Source organism: Photinus pyralis, unplaced genomic scaffold (genome assembly GCF_008802855.1).
Source record: "Photinus pyralis isolate 1611_PpyrPB1 unplaced genomic scaffold, Ppyr1.3 Ppyr1.4_LG1, whole genome shotgun sequence".
NCBI classification, from domain to species: Eukaryota; Metazoa; Arthropoda; class Insecta; order Coleoptera; family Lampyridae; genus Photinus; species Photinus pyralis.
In genome coordinates, this window is record NW_022170249.1 from 32,048,461 (window position 1) to 32,061,170 (window position 12,710).

General features: G+C 37.4%; 1 protein-coding gene across 3 annotated transcripts in view; it reads left to right on the plus strand.

The window, feature by feature from the left end:
* Positions 1 to 12,710, plus strand: part of LOC116174526 — a 29,845-nt gene that overhangs the window by 15,500 nt on the left and 1,635 nt on the right. For all 3 annotated transcript variants that reach the window (XM_031492468.1, XM_031492463.1, XM_031492472.1), the window contains 7 exons: positions 1,555 to 1,724; positions 1,810 to 1,872; positions 1,928 to 2,108; positions 11,747 to 11,891; positions 11,942 to 12,151; positions 12,201 to 12,371; positions 12,424 to 12,660. In XM_031492468.1, the coding sequence (XP_031348328.1) occupies positions 1,555 to 1,724; positions 1,810 to 1,872; positions 1,928 to 2,108; positions 11,747 to 11,891; positions 11,942 to 12,151; positions 12,201 to 12,371; positions 12,424 to 12,660 (1,177 nt within the window). The remainder of the gene's footprint in view (positions 1 to 1,554; positions 1,725 to 1,809; positions 1,873 to 1,927; positions 2,109 to 11,746; positions 11,892 to 11,941; positions 12,152 to 12,200; positions 12,372 to 12,423; positions 12,661 to 12,710) is intronic.

Here is a 12,710-nt window from a genome sequence, read left to right on the forward strand (position 1 = left end):
CTACAACTAAAAAAGGAATTAAAAGAAATACTATTAAAAAAAGCATATTACGCTATTGAAGAATTCAACTGTGATAATCTATCTAGTCTTATATGAAACCTGTCAATTTATTTTATTTTTCGATTTTATTTTATATACTCTTTATTTATTCCACTAAATGGTAACTCGTGCCTTGATGCGTATCAGTTTTGTATGTTCGTCCCATCATATGTCCTTTGTTTTTATATTACACCCTTGTGTCACATATATGATAAGTGTAAGCGTAAGCTAAATTATTATTATTATTTTATGTAAATCAAAATTTTAATGTGTAGTGTACGTCCATATTTATATTTATTGAAAATGTGTAGTTATATCTCGAATGTTGCTGTTTTATATTTAGGTTATTTACATTGTGCATTATTGACATGTCAAAGCCACATTTGGTACTCTGACAATAAATGATTTGATTTGATTTGATTTGATTAGTCAAAACCTACTTTTCAATAGTACATGAAGAAAGTATCTAACGACCGATTTCGGTCAATGTTAAAGTGGTTGCGTGGTTTTGATAAAACGATTTGGCAGAGTAGGACCGATGCTGTGGGATCCAACGCTCCGTTGTGACTAAATGTAATTGACTCCTGATTTTCACGAATCTGCACCTCATTACCAACTGAATTTAAATATATATACAGTACGAACCAAAATGTATGAAAATGAAACAAAACTTTAAAACAAAAACCCTGCCCCCTGATGGTGCATCTCAGATCGCGATAGGAGTTAATCCCTGTCTACTTTACTAATGATCATGATATTGCCCGTACTACTTCTTAGTTTATTACACTTTACCACCCAACAATTCTATCAGGACTCAGGACTTTTTCTTTAGAAACCCTTTGAAAATATTTCCAGGCAACATCTATAAGAAAAAACTTCTAGAAAATCTCTTGTAGCGTCTTTGAAATAGAAAATTTTATAGAATCTATTTACAAATCTTCATAGAAAAGAAATCTTAAAATATTCTGTTCGGTGTGTATACTACGAAACATTCGTATGATACTTCTTGGATAGTCATCGCTAGGAATTTTACTAAAATGTTCTTGTCAACCAACTTTTTATGAAGTTATTTCAAAAACAGTTAAAAAAATTCGTAAATACGTTTTAGACATCTAATTCTAAAAATTCGCTCTGTTTTGAAAACTAATTTGAAAAGTAATTTCTCAGAAATGTGCTCAGAAAAAGTAACAAGTTACGCAACACGTTGATTTTGTTAATCTTGAATGCATTACGGTTACGTACCCTTAAAGGTCCATTCAGACCGATGCGGGATTGCGGGAACCTGATCGACGCGGGATATATTTGTACAGCGGGATATGCAAGTATAACGCATCGGTATGCATACTTGCATATCCCGCTGTAAAAATTTATCCCGCGTCCGTCCCGTTTCCGTTCCCGCATTCCCACGTCGGTTTGAGTGAACCTTAAGATAAGTAGACTGTCGGGATTATTATTGTATCTGCAATACTTGTATGAAATGTAAATCACGTAGTAACGCCTGCAATTTGTTTTCAGCCAGTACCACCGGAGGAGGAATTCGTAAATATGTCTTCTGGTGCTGTGCGTGTGGAGGGTTGGCGACAATACTGGGAGCGCTATTTTTGGCGGTTTATTTTCTACTACGATCTTATACATCCACCTTAGGATATTTTGAAACTATTCCTACTTTTGTGCCTGCAACCATGGTTAGTATGACACGAGTGGTCGGACAATACAAGGAAATTGGCATCTGGTAGCTATAAAAGAATTAATTGTTTTTTATTGTTGCAGTTAATTTTAACTGGATTATGTGTGATATGCCTTGCCAGACGAAAAAATCGATATAGTTATTTGGTAAGTATTGGATAATTCTTTGAGGCCGTCTTAAGGAAGATTGCACCTCTTTCAGATTAAGGTTTGTGGAATATGCTGCTTAGTGTGTGCGTTAACTTGTGTTCTTGTGACTATTACGACAACTGTAATACACATGAATCGGTTACAAACATTACGTGAATGTGTTTATACTCAAAAGACTCGGACTTGTACCTGTTACTCTGTTTTACTTGAAGCTCACGCGTCAACCGATGAAGGTAAGCACTCAAATGTTGTCTTACTTATGAGTATTAATATATGATTGTGTATTGTATACTAGAATGACTTAATCGATTAGTTTATAAAGTTACCAGTCGGCCATTTTAGTTCCTCAAATATACTTTTCTCGTAGGTACGTGTTCTTTGCATGCTGTGCTGAAAATTCATATCATTAATGATAAAATCTGGAATTTGTATGTGTTGGAAAAGGTGTGCTTTTACCGTAGTATAAAAATTGTGACCGACAATATAACATAATTAAGATTTTCCGAAAAATATTTTTTTATTACATTTACATTTTGCTTGAGGAAATTTCACAAAATGTCATGTATTAATTATACAGACTGGAACGTACTTAGGGGAATGACTAATTAATAAACCTTTTATACTTTTTATGCTCTTTATAATGTCACACCTTGCAATATGTATTTATATAACCTGGCGTTTTGACTTTATATGGGTACGCATTACCTACCTATGCATAAATTATAATTTATTGCCCGGTAAATGGCTATGGTGCACGCACGAATAAGGGAACGTGATCGTCAAGGGCAAACAGGTGAATTAGGCATTCCACTTATGCAGGAAAAAAATATGTTCTGCAACAAAAGGTCGTAAAAATTAATTATTCTATCGATTTTTAAGAATCGCTAACCGACCACAATGTACAGTTGCCATTTGTCTATACATATCATAGAAAACCATAGGTGAACATAATATTTCGCAATCCCACTGAAATTCAATTTAAATTTCATGGCACAGTTACGCGTCAAAACTGTGACACATATGAAACTGAAGTAGGAAAAAATGATAAGATCGTAAAGAACGTACCCAAAAAGCAAAATCCTAGGTAAAGCCGTCAGTTGTATGTGTTGTGGTTGCAAAAATTCAAGACCAAACACAAATTTCGAGGCAGAAAATGTGTGAGTTGTACTGAATGAACTACGTAACACACTTCACGATACACAGTTTTCTAATTGCGCATATAACAGTTTTTTATCCTCGTCGCCAAATTCTGGGTATTAAGAACGAAACTTTAAATAGCAATTTTATTAACGTTACATACATCTTGGTACATTTTATTACTAATATCATCATACAGGCTGATTCAGATTCGAGGGCCACTATGGGGATCTCGGAAACTGTAAGAGATAGGTAGGTAGTAGTTTAAATTTGGAAAAGTTGCTTACTTTGATACTTAACAAAATGCAGTTTTGTAACTGAAAAAATTCCGACCAAACATTACTATTTCTTAAATATTGTTAAAATATCTTCTTTTTTACCTGGCAAACCTTATCTTGGGTGGTGTATGTTAACCGGAGACGAAACGTCAGACTTAAAAAATTTAAAACTAGCAAAAAAGTGGCTATAATAATGTGTCATTTATTTCGAAATTTCTTTTTAAAACTTCGGTAAAAAAATTTGTTTTTTTTTTGGATATCGCGGAAAGTAGTCGGAATTTTTTCAGTTTCAAAACTGCATTTTGTTAATCATCAAAATACGCAACTTAGCCAAATTTAAACTACCTACCTATTCCTTACAGTTTCCGAGATCCCCATTATGGCCCTCGAATTTGAATCAGCCTGTATAATACTGTCAATCTCATGACACTACAGTTTCGCAAGAAAAAGGATGAAAAAAGAAGGAATATCACTCGAGAAAACAAATTGTGTTTTGTTTGTCCTAAATCGCAATTGGTCTAGTAAATGTCCTAACTAAAACCGAAAATGTAGAAACGGTGAATGTAGTACGTGGCACCATGCGCTTCTTTATTTGAAAAATTCACCAGTTTTCAAGAATAAAGAGAAGGTTGAATCAAGTGAAGACGAACGTTCTTATTCATCTGTAAATGTTCAAATGATCGATGTGCACGTGAACGTGAAGAAGGTTCAATCACTACATAATTTGACTATAATCAAAATCCCCGTCAAAGGACCAAGAGGATATGAAGCTGTTCATAATCTCTTCGACAGCAGTGAATCATTCAGCTTGATAGAAGGAGACGTAACTCATCGACGTGGCCTAAATGGAAAGCGATCAAGTTCAATATGTGTTCGGTGAAATTCGTCATGAAGATTCAATGCAAGTAATTCGCTCTGTTGAACCAGCACAAAAGAAGGAAGAATTCTACAGAATGCAAGGAGTTCAGACTATTAGGAAATTAAATCTACGTCCTCGTAAGTTTGATGCGGAAGCCTTCCGTAAGAAGCACCCTCATCTCAGAGGAATGAAAGCAATGTCCAACTGGAAATGATCCTTGGTATGGTACACTTCACTGCACGTGAAATATTGGAATTGACTCCTGGGATAATCCCTGCAGCAATAAGAAGTTTACTTGGATGGTATGCTGTCTACGACTCAATTGATATTGCTAAGCTCCTGCTCAAGAAATTATGCCTAATTGAGAGCACATCATGCAAGAATTTTTTCTCTTAAATCTCTTGGAGGGAAACCAGCTCCAACAACAAAAAGTAAAGAACATGAGATTGCTCTCCAACAACAAAAAGTAAAGAACATGAGATTGCTATGAAACTACAGTCAAGAAATTCAATCGATGGGAAACTGGACTCCTGTGAAAGGATGGCCACGCTGAGTTACCATTTAGTGACCACATGGCTGAAAATAGGCTTCGCAAAATGGATAGGTCTCCATAATTTGCTGAACTATGTAAATAAAAGTTCAACGATTACATTGATCATGGTTATCTTGCCCCAAAATCTACCGAGGATGCGACCGGAAACGGTTCCGGAGTGCGGTTTGAACGCAGGCAGTGGCAAAGAAGGAAGAGAGTGGTACATTTGCCTGGGTTTTTTGCGTACAACCCATCAAAAAAGCCACGTTTGGTTTTCGATGCAACAGCGAATTTCTTCAAAAGGTCCTGATCTCATCCAATCTCTGGTGGAAGTGCTTTTGAGCTTCACAACATCGCAATAACAAGTGGTAGGTATCAAGGAAATGTTTCATCAGGTCCATTTATGGGAGGAAACCCTGCCAAAATATACCTACTGTATAGAGGGATGGAACGAAATAAGAAACCAGCAACATATCACATGACTGTATTGCCTTTCGGTTCAGTGTCATCACCATGTCCAGCTATATTTACGAAGAATCTCATCGCTAAAACATACAAAGAAAGGTTACCGATTGCAGTTAAAGCAATTCTAGAGCAATGTATGGAGCTGACCATCTCGGTGGAGCAGAGTCCCGAAAAGAAGCCATCAAGATATAATAAGATATGTGTGGGGTTATGGAGGATGGAGGCTTCCCTTTAGTTAAATTGAATTCCTGATCAAAAGAGGTATTGCTTGAAATTTTACGTGAAGTGAAAAATAAAGATTTTGTCAACAAGAGTGAAATTCCGTGTCAAAAGACATTAGGAATTCTATGGGATCTTGTAAGAGATTGCTTCAAGTTTAATTTAAACTTTCACCGCATTCCAAAGGAAGTTGTGGAAGAAATACGAAGACCAACCAGAAGGGAAATGGCGAGCTTTGTTATGACTATTTTTGATCCACTTGGTTTTCTTGCACCCATCAAGATGAAAGGATTGTTCCTCCTACAGTCAGTTTGCAGATCCCAGACGATGATACATTGAGGCAACGAAATACAGGAAGCAATTATGTCATATTAGAGGAAGTGGATCCAGAAATTGGAATATGAAATAGAAGATACGGCCAGAGTTGGACTGGGTCAAGCATAGAGTGACTCAGTGACCCAGTTAGTTTACTGACCCGGTGACCCAGTTGACCCGGTGACCCAGTTTGACCCGGTGACCCAGCTTGACCCGGTGACCCAGCTTGACCCAGTGACCCAGCTTGACCCGGTGACCCAGCTTGACCCAGTTTGACCCGCTGACCCAGCTTGACCCGCTGACCCAGCTTGACCCAGTGACCCAGCTTGACCCGGTGATCCAGCTTGACCCAGTTTGACCCGGTGACCCAGCTTGACCCGGTGACCCAGCTTGACCCAGTGACCCATCTTGACCCAGCTTTACTCAGTGACCCGTCCTGACCTGGTGGCCCAGTAATTAAATTATTGTTAGGTATCATCCAAAACAATTTCAAGTAACTTTTAATTTAAAAAAAAACTTCCTCAATAATATTCGGCAACAAGCACGTAGCCCAATTTCATTCAAGAGAACTAATACCTACAAAAATCAAATGCATTTGTTTATAGTTTGTAGTCAAGTAGTCAATGAAAGTATTTAGAGAAAAGATTTATTTGGATTAAGCTAACTAGTAGAAAAAAATTAAATGTGAATGAACACCTGTAAGCAAACTGGTAAGCCCTGAAGCAAAGAAATACCATTATTCTAATACAATTCGGGACATGGAAAGTTTTTTACGGCAGTATTAAAGCAAACATCACAGAAATGGCAGTTGTCAAGCAATCGAGTATTATTTTCAACAAACCAGCATTTCATTTATTGCATAATCTGTACACTTGAACCGAGGGCACTGACTTAACTGCGTTATTCGATCAAACTAGGTGACTGGGTCGAATTGGGTCCCCGGGTGAAATTGCGTCGCTGGGTCAAACTGGGTCAAACTGGGTCAAGTTTGGTCACTGGGTCACACTGGGTCAACTGGGTCTAACTGAAAAGAGTATGACGTGACCCAGCGACCCAGTGACCCAGTTTAATTTAGTGACCCAGTTGACCCAGTGACCCAGTGCAACTCTGGATACGGCCCAGCCTCAATCTTGAATGCAACGTCAGCTTCATATTTTCACCGACGCAAGCTCAGAAGCTTACGCAACAGTCGCGTTCCTCGGGATAAACACAGGGGAAAGTATTAAAGTTTCATTCGTTACTGGAAAATCTTATGTTGCTTCAGTGAAAGGATTCAGGGCAATTTTGAGCTGAACTGATCTGTGCCAGATTAGCGCAAAACAGTATGTCGACCTTTCAAGGGAGAATTGAAATTCAGACATCCCATTACTGGACAGATTCTAGAACAGTATTATTGTGGATAAGAAGCACCCACAAACGGTTCAAGATGTACGTTGCTAACAGAATAGGAGAAATTTTCGACTTATCAAAGGTAAACCAGTGACACTGGATGCCGAATTTCCGACTAAGCTCAACATAACAGATGATGGAACTAGATCAAGTAAACCAGCAGACTTCGAGAATTATCGCGAGATAGACGGAGAAGATATCTTGATGAAAGAAGAAGATGGCCTGCAGAAGCGCCACCAAATGAACAATCATTATCTGAAATTGAGGAAATACCACTAGCGTGTACTACTGCACTTTCCAGTAATGAATACTCGAGTTGGATAGCAGCCTATGATGTTATTTCTGTTATTCCTAATCCCTACCGGTTGGATCAGATTGTCATTTACCGTAGCCCGATGTCTTACCCTGAAAAGAAGATTCGATAGAGCGAAGCATATACCTCTCCGCAAATGAGAGGACTTTCTGAAAAGCTACAAATTAAATGATGCCAAGAAGAAAGTTTCACAGAAGAACTCAAGCTTCTGTGGAGTTCTCAACCCATTGTAAAGGGAAAGCTCTTTGGGCTTTCACCGAAGCTGAATATAGAAAGACTATTCGTTACGAGTGGACGATTTCATTGAAAAGTTGCCTCAGCGTTACATGAACCTCTAATTTTGTTTCGACTAATATTTTATTTGAAAATAAGATGGCACATTAGTACAGAAGGTGATTTTTCATGGATAACTGTCGCACCATTTCCCTCTTTTACGAGAAACTTTGTAATAGAGCGATGCTCTAAGGACTTACTACACTATCATTTGTTTGAGAACCAAGCAATTTATTTGTATGGCGTCATTACCATGGCTAAATAGATAATCTCTCAGGAATAAGTCGATGGTACAAATCTAAAACTGAAAACCTGAAACCTCCACTGTATTCCGTTACCGAGATCTCAGTAGATTTATGTAAAAAATCCGGATCCTTATCATTGTTAATGCCGATTAGTATCTGTCTGGGACGCCCTCATTGTAACAGAAATGCAGAGTGACGGTACGGGTATGAAATAAAGTGTGACGTTTGTTTTCAAATGGATCGCTTAAATCTTCTTGTGGAGACACCATTCCACGTCTGGCCGTTGGAAACAAAACAGTGTATATTAAAACATCAAAACACGTAACACGTTTCGTCATAGCTGTCATCTTCAGTGGATAACTAAAGTGAAAAAGTCAAAGTGAAAATGGAAAGGTTCTTCATTCAAATGACCTAAGCTTTTACTGCTATAGAACAGAAATGTGCTCAACGCTTGGCACGAAATTCTTGTAAAATTAATGGGTTTTTTTTCCAACACTGTGTTTTCTAAATGAAACGCCTCGAAAATTATAGGTGTGTAAAAGTTTGAGGGTTAGTCCAGTTCCCACATTCTCGTTTAACAGGTAGATTATCTACGTGAATTTTTTGTCGACACATTTTTGCGCGATGCTCCTTTTAATTTAATAGCACGCAACACATTGTTTTATTATGAGATAGGTAACTAATTCATCTCGTCCGGATTAGATAGATATCTAGACAATATCATGCAGTAGATACTTTTTGGTTCTAATCCTAGTCGTTTTGCATATTAATTTTTTCATTCTGTGAATCAGACTAAGATCGTTTTCAATATAGGTACTTTCACAAAGCGTCATAATCTTTTGCGTGACTAAAGGGTGATTTCGTGTAGAGCATTGCTGATTTTGATCTATTTTTAGATTGAGTTTATTGTTTACAGCTTAACATTTCTACCTTGAAAGTGTTCACAGTAATTGATCTCACTAAACGGAGTTAACCACGGCCAGAAACCTTATCCGACTAAAAGGTCACTTACCTTCTTATATAACAAATAGGTCTTGTCCTTATCAGGTCAATATAACTTGTCCTTCGTTTCTCAATAGTGCGTCTAAATTCCTGCGAATAAGACTTTAGTTGTGACCGTCTAGAGATGTTATTTGTCTTTTCGTCGCGGTTGTCCCTATTGGGTACAATTTCGAAGCGCCAAACTTAGTTTGGTGGTCTGATGGGATTAGTTCTAAACCGAGTTCTAAACTTCTAAGTCAAATAACTTCCAGACTTGCTTTCAGATTAAATTTTGTTTTACAATGTTCAAAATTTCTGCTCTCGGCAGCTTTTGAATCTGGTTAATAATGATATCAATATCATTATTAACCAGTAATCAATAATGAGAAATGTCACGTTGTCACTCTCTAAGAGATCATAACACGAAATCCTTTATTAAGCGACAGAGCAAAGCGATGCAAGCTTTATAGGGGAGTCGATGGGTCTGTCCGTCTGTCCGTGAACACGATAACTGTCAACGCTTGGATAGATTTCGTTCAAACTTTGCACAGTTGACCTATATGCCATATGTAATAAGAATAAGCCTATTGAAAATGGGGATTTGGATTTTGAAATGGGGTCACGCTTCTCTGTCCCTGCCAAACGCTTGCACGCCTGCAAACTTTGCACAGTAGACTTATATGCCACATATAACAAGTCTATTGAAAATGGGTCAAATCCAATAACACCGTAGGGTCACGCCTCTCTGCCTCTGGCAAACGCTTGAACCTATTCGGTTCAAACTTTGCACAGTTAACATATATACCACATCTAACAAGCCAATTGAAAATGGGTCAAATCCAATAACTCCATGGGGTCACACCGAGGTGCTCTGCCGCTTTTTTAAACGCTCTTTATGGGTTTATGTTCAGAGAAATGACTTACTTAAAACTGTCGCATTTGGAGAAGATTCAAACGACATTACTCTTTGAAAATGTGCCAATGACAGAATACGGCCTGTTTCACTTGTACTTCCAATTCTGTCTACTGTTGTAACAATATAATCTGTTAGTTTAGATGACTTCATCTCGCTTCATAGTAGTGAAAAAAATTATGCTTATACCAAAACTTTGTTTTGACGTTTGATTTTTTTAAATCGATCGATTCGTTTTCGAGAAAATTAGAAAATTCTTTATTTAATTTATTTAATATCGACCTATTTAAACAAACGAAAATATCACTTTTTATTTCAATAAGTGGTCAACTTTTTTCTATGGGCCATTTAAAATCTATTGTGTTTACTCCCCAACCTGAAAGTTCGTCAACGCATTATCGAAAGCTGCCATGATATCCTACAACATGTTTTTGAAAATGCCCAAAATTGTTTGGCCAAAAACAGGTACAACAGTTTGATCACTTATTGAAATAGAAAGTGATATTTTGGTTTGTTTTTGTTTTCTATCTGACTACAGGTCTGACTAGATCGATATTAAATAAATTAAATAAAGATTTTTCAAATTTTTTCGAAAACGAAGTGCCTTCACGAATTGCTAATGACATAACTACACGTTTACCTTCACAAGATAAAAACGTCTGTCCGTGAACACGATATCTGTCAAACGCTTGGACGATTCGGTTCAAACTTTGCCCAGTGGACCTATATGCCACAAGTGATAAGCTTATTGAAAATGGGTCAAATCCAATGTGTTGCCTATCTGCACCATTCGTTGGAATTGTCGAATAAGTAACTTTTCACCAAGTCTCCTCTTAAACCTTTTCTCAATACCGATGACCTTTGTTAACTTTAGCGATGTAAATACTAACTAGTTCTGATGCTTTCGATGCTTTTTATGTGTTGGGACGTGAAACGCAATTGAAAAGGGAACAAAACGAAGAGTTTTATGCCTAATAAAAGACAAGAAAATTAAATAAGTATGGGACAATTGGGACAAAAAACCTGCCATAAGACACACAAATATAAACAATAAATCAAATACGACGAGAAATACACTAATCAAACGTCTCAAATCTTACAACAAAATCAGGTAATAGTTAAATGCAGATAAACAAATTACTAAAAACGAAACACAATAGAAATCATAAATAAAAATGGACAAGATAAGTCAAAGTAGTCGAAAAATGGCATGGTTTTGCTCCTGCATCGGTTACCATTAATTTACAACGAAAGAAGGCGTGTGCGAATGCAGTCTTCAAAGTAAAATCAATTATTACACAAACAAACACATGCTGAACAGAAGAAATGTTAATTAAAAGGCCCACTTTCTCGTCGTGCTGACGCACCGTCCATCCGGCCTCGGTACACATAGTTAAATGACCCATACAGGGCAGCATCACACTAATATACTTCTAGGTGTTATACATAAATCAATACTTAATAAAACAATATAGAGGCATAACCACCAGTATAAGAAACAAACATAATTTAGTAACAGTTTTATAAAATAAAGCTTGGAGCGTACCATGCTTCAATAAGCAAATACCAAAATCTAATGCAAAATGTAAATAATAGCAAATTTTGAGATTCCTGATACAAGTAGATTAACGCTCATTAAAGGTAGAGAGGGCGTTTTTTGTGTATTTCTTTTTGTCCGTCTTTTCTATGTATCCGTAATTTTCAAAAAGCTATCATATAATATATCAAATTGATATTTTGGGCAGCTAAATAACACATTTTATGACTAAAAATAACTTGCAGTAAAAGAATTTGTTATCCACCAAACAGAATAACATCTTGCAGTTTGTTGGTATTAGACGGTCGAACGTAACGTATTGTTTTAACTCCCCGTACAAATTAAATAATAAAGTCAAATATTGTCTAACTAGGTACGTTACAGTAGAAAGGTACTGATCTGATTTTTTTTACAGGAATGAGATTCGTGTTTGATGCTACTCCGGACTGTGAAGTGATACATGGTGCGTTATACTCATGTTTACGGGCTATGTTTGGTTTGTCAGTGAGTGGAATATTAGTGTGCATATTTTCATGCATGCTTGTGTACCAGTTGTTAAGGTATGTATATTTGAGAATCGATTTTTTAGTTTACACAAACTTATTTCCAGTCATGAAAAGAAGAAAATGTATTGGGAGCAACTGGAATTACGATGCCGTTCCCTTTATCAGCACGGTGGTGCCCCGGCCAGTACGCACAGTTCTGTAAGAGGAACTCCGTTCCCATCGACAACTTATTGCAGCTGCTGTGAAGAATGTCGCTATCCGCCGTTATCTACCGGTTCGCATATGTTCTCGTGGGACAATCACGCCTTAGAACGGTATTTCGCTTCTTTATCGAATTTTCAAAATTTTTATTCAGTTTTTCAGTTTCTGGACGCCGGGAAGGGTTGGAAATTTTTATTCTCCCAATCCAGGAGAGGAAGGCAATTCAACTATCGAAGGCCATCCTAGGGAGAGGAATAACGGTGGGTGGAGTTGGAGGCGTTTACCTTGGAATCGAGGGAATAACACCCAACATAATGTAACAGAATCCAACAGGTACATTTTTTCTACTGTTCAATTAAATGTGTTAGTTTTGTTTCAAATTTAGAGAACCGTCATTAACATACGAAGGAGGAATTAGTAGTTCGGATAGTCAATACGGATTTGGGCATCAACAAGCAAATGAATCTAGACAAACGGCAACGGATCCAGTTTCGGGATCGTCAGGGTCTTACAGCGTTCTTGATAGTCGACCGCCAGCTGGAGGGGTTTACGTGTGGGGCCCACCTCCTCCGTACTCAAACCCTAACTCTCCTGCAAGAAGGCCTTTCCAATCGCCATCTAGGTGAGTAACAAAGCCAATATGGTAAACCAACTACTCAATTTTCGTTACAG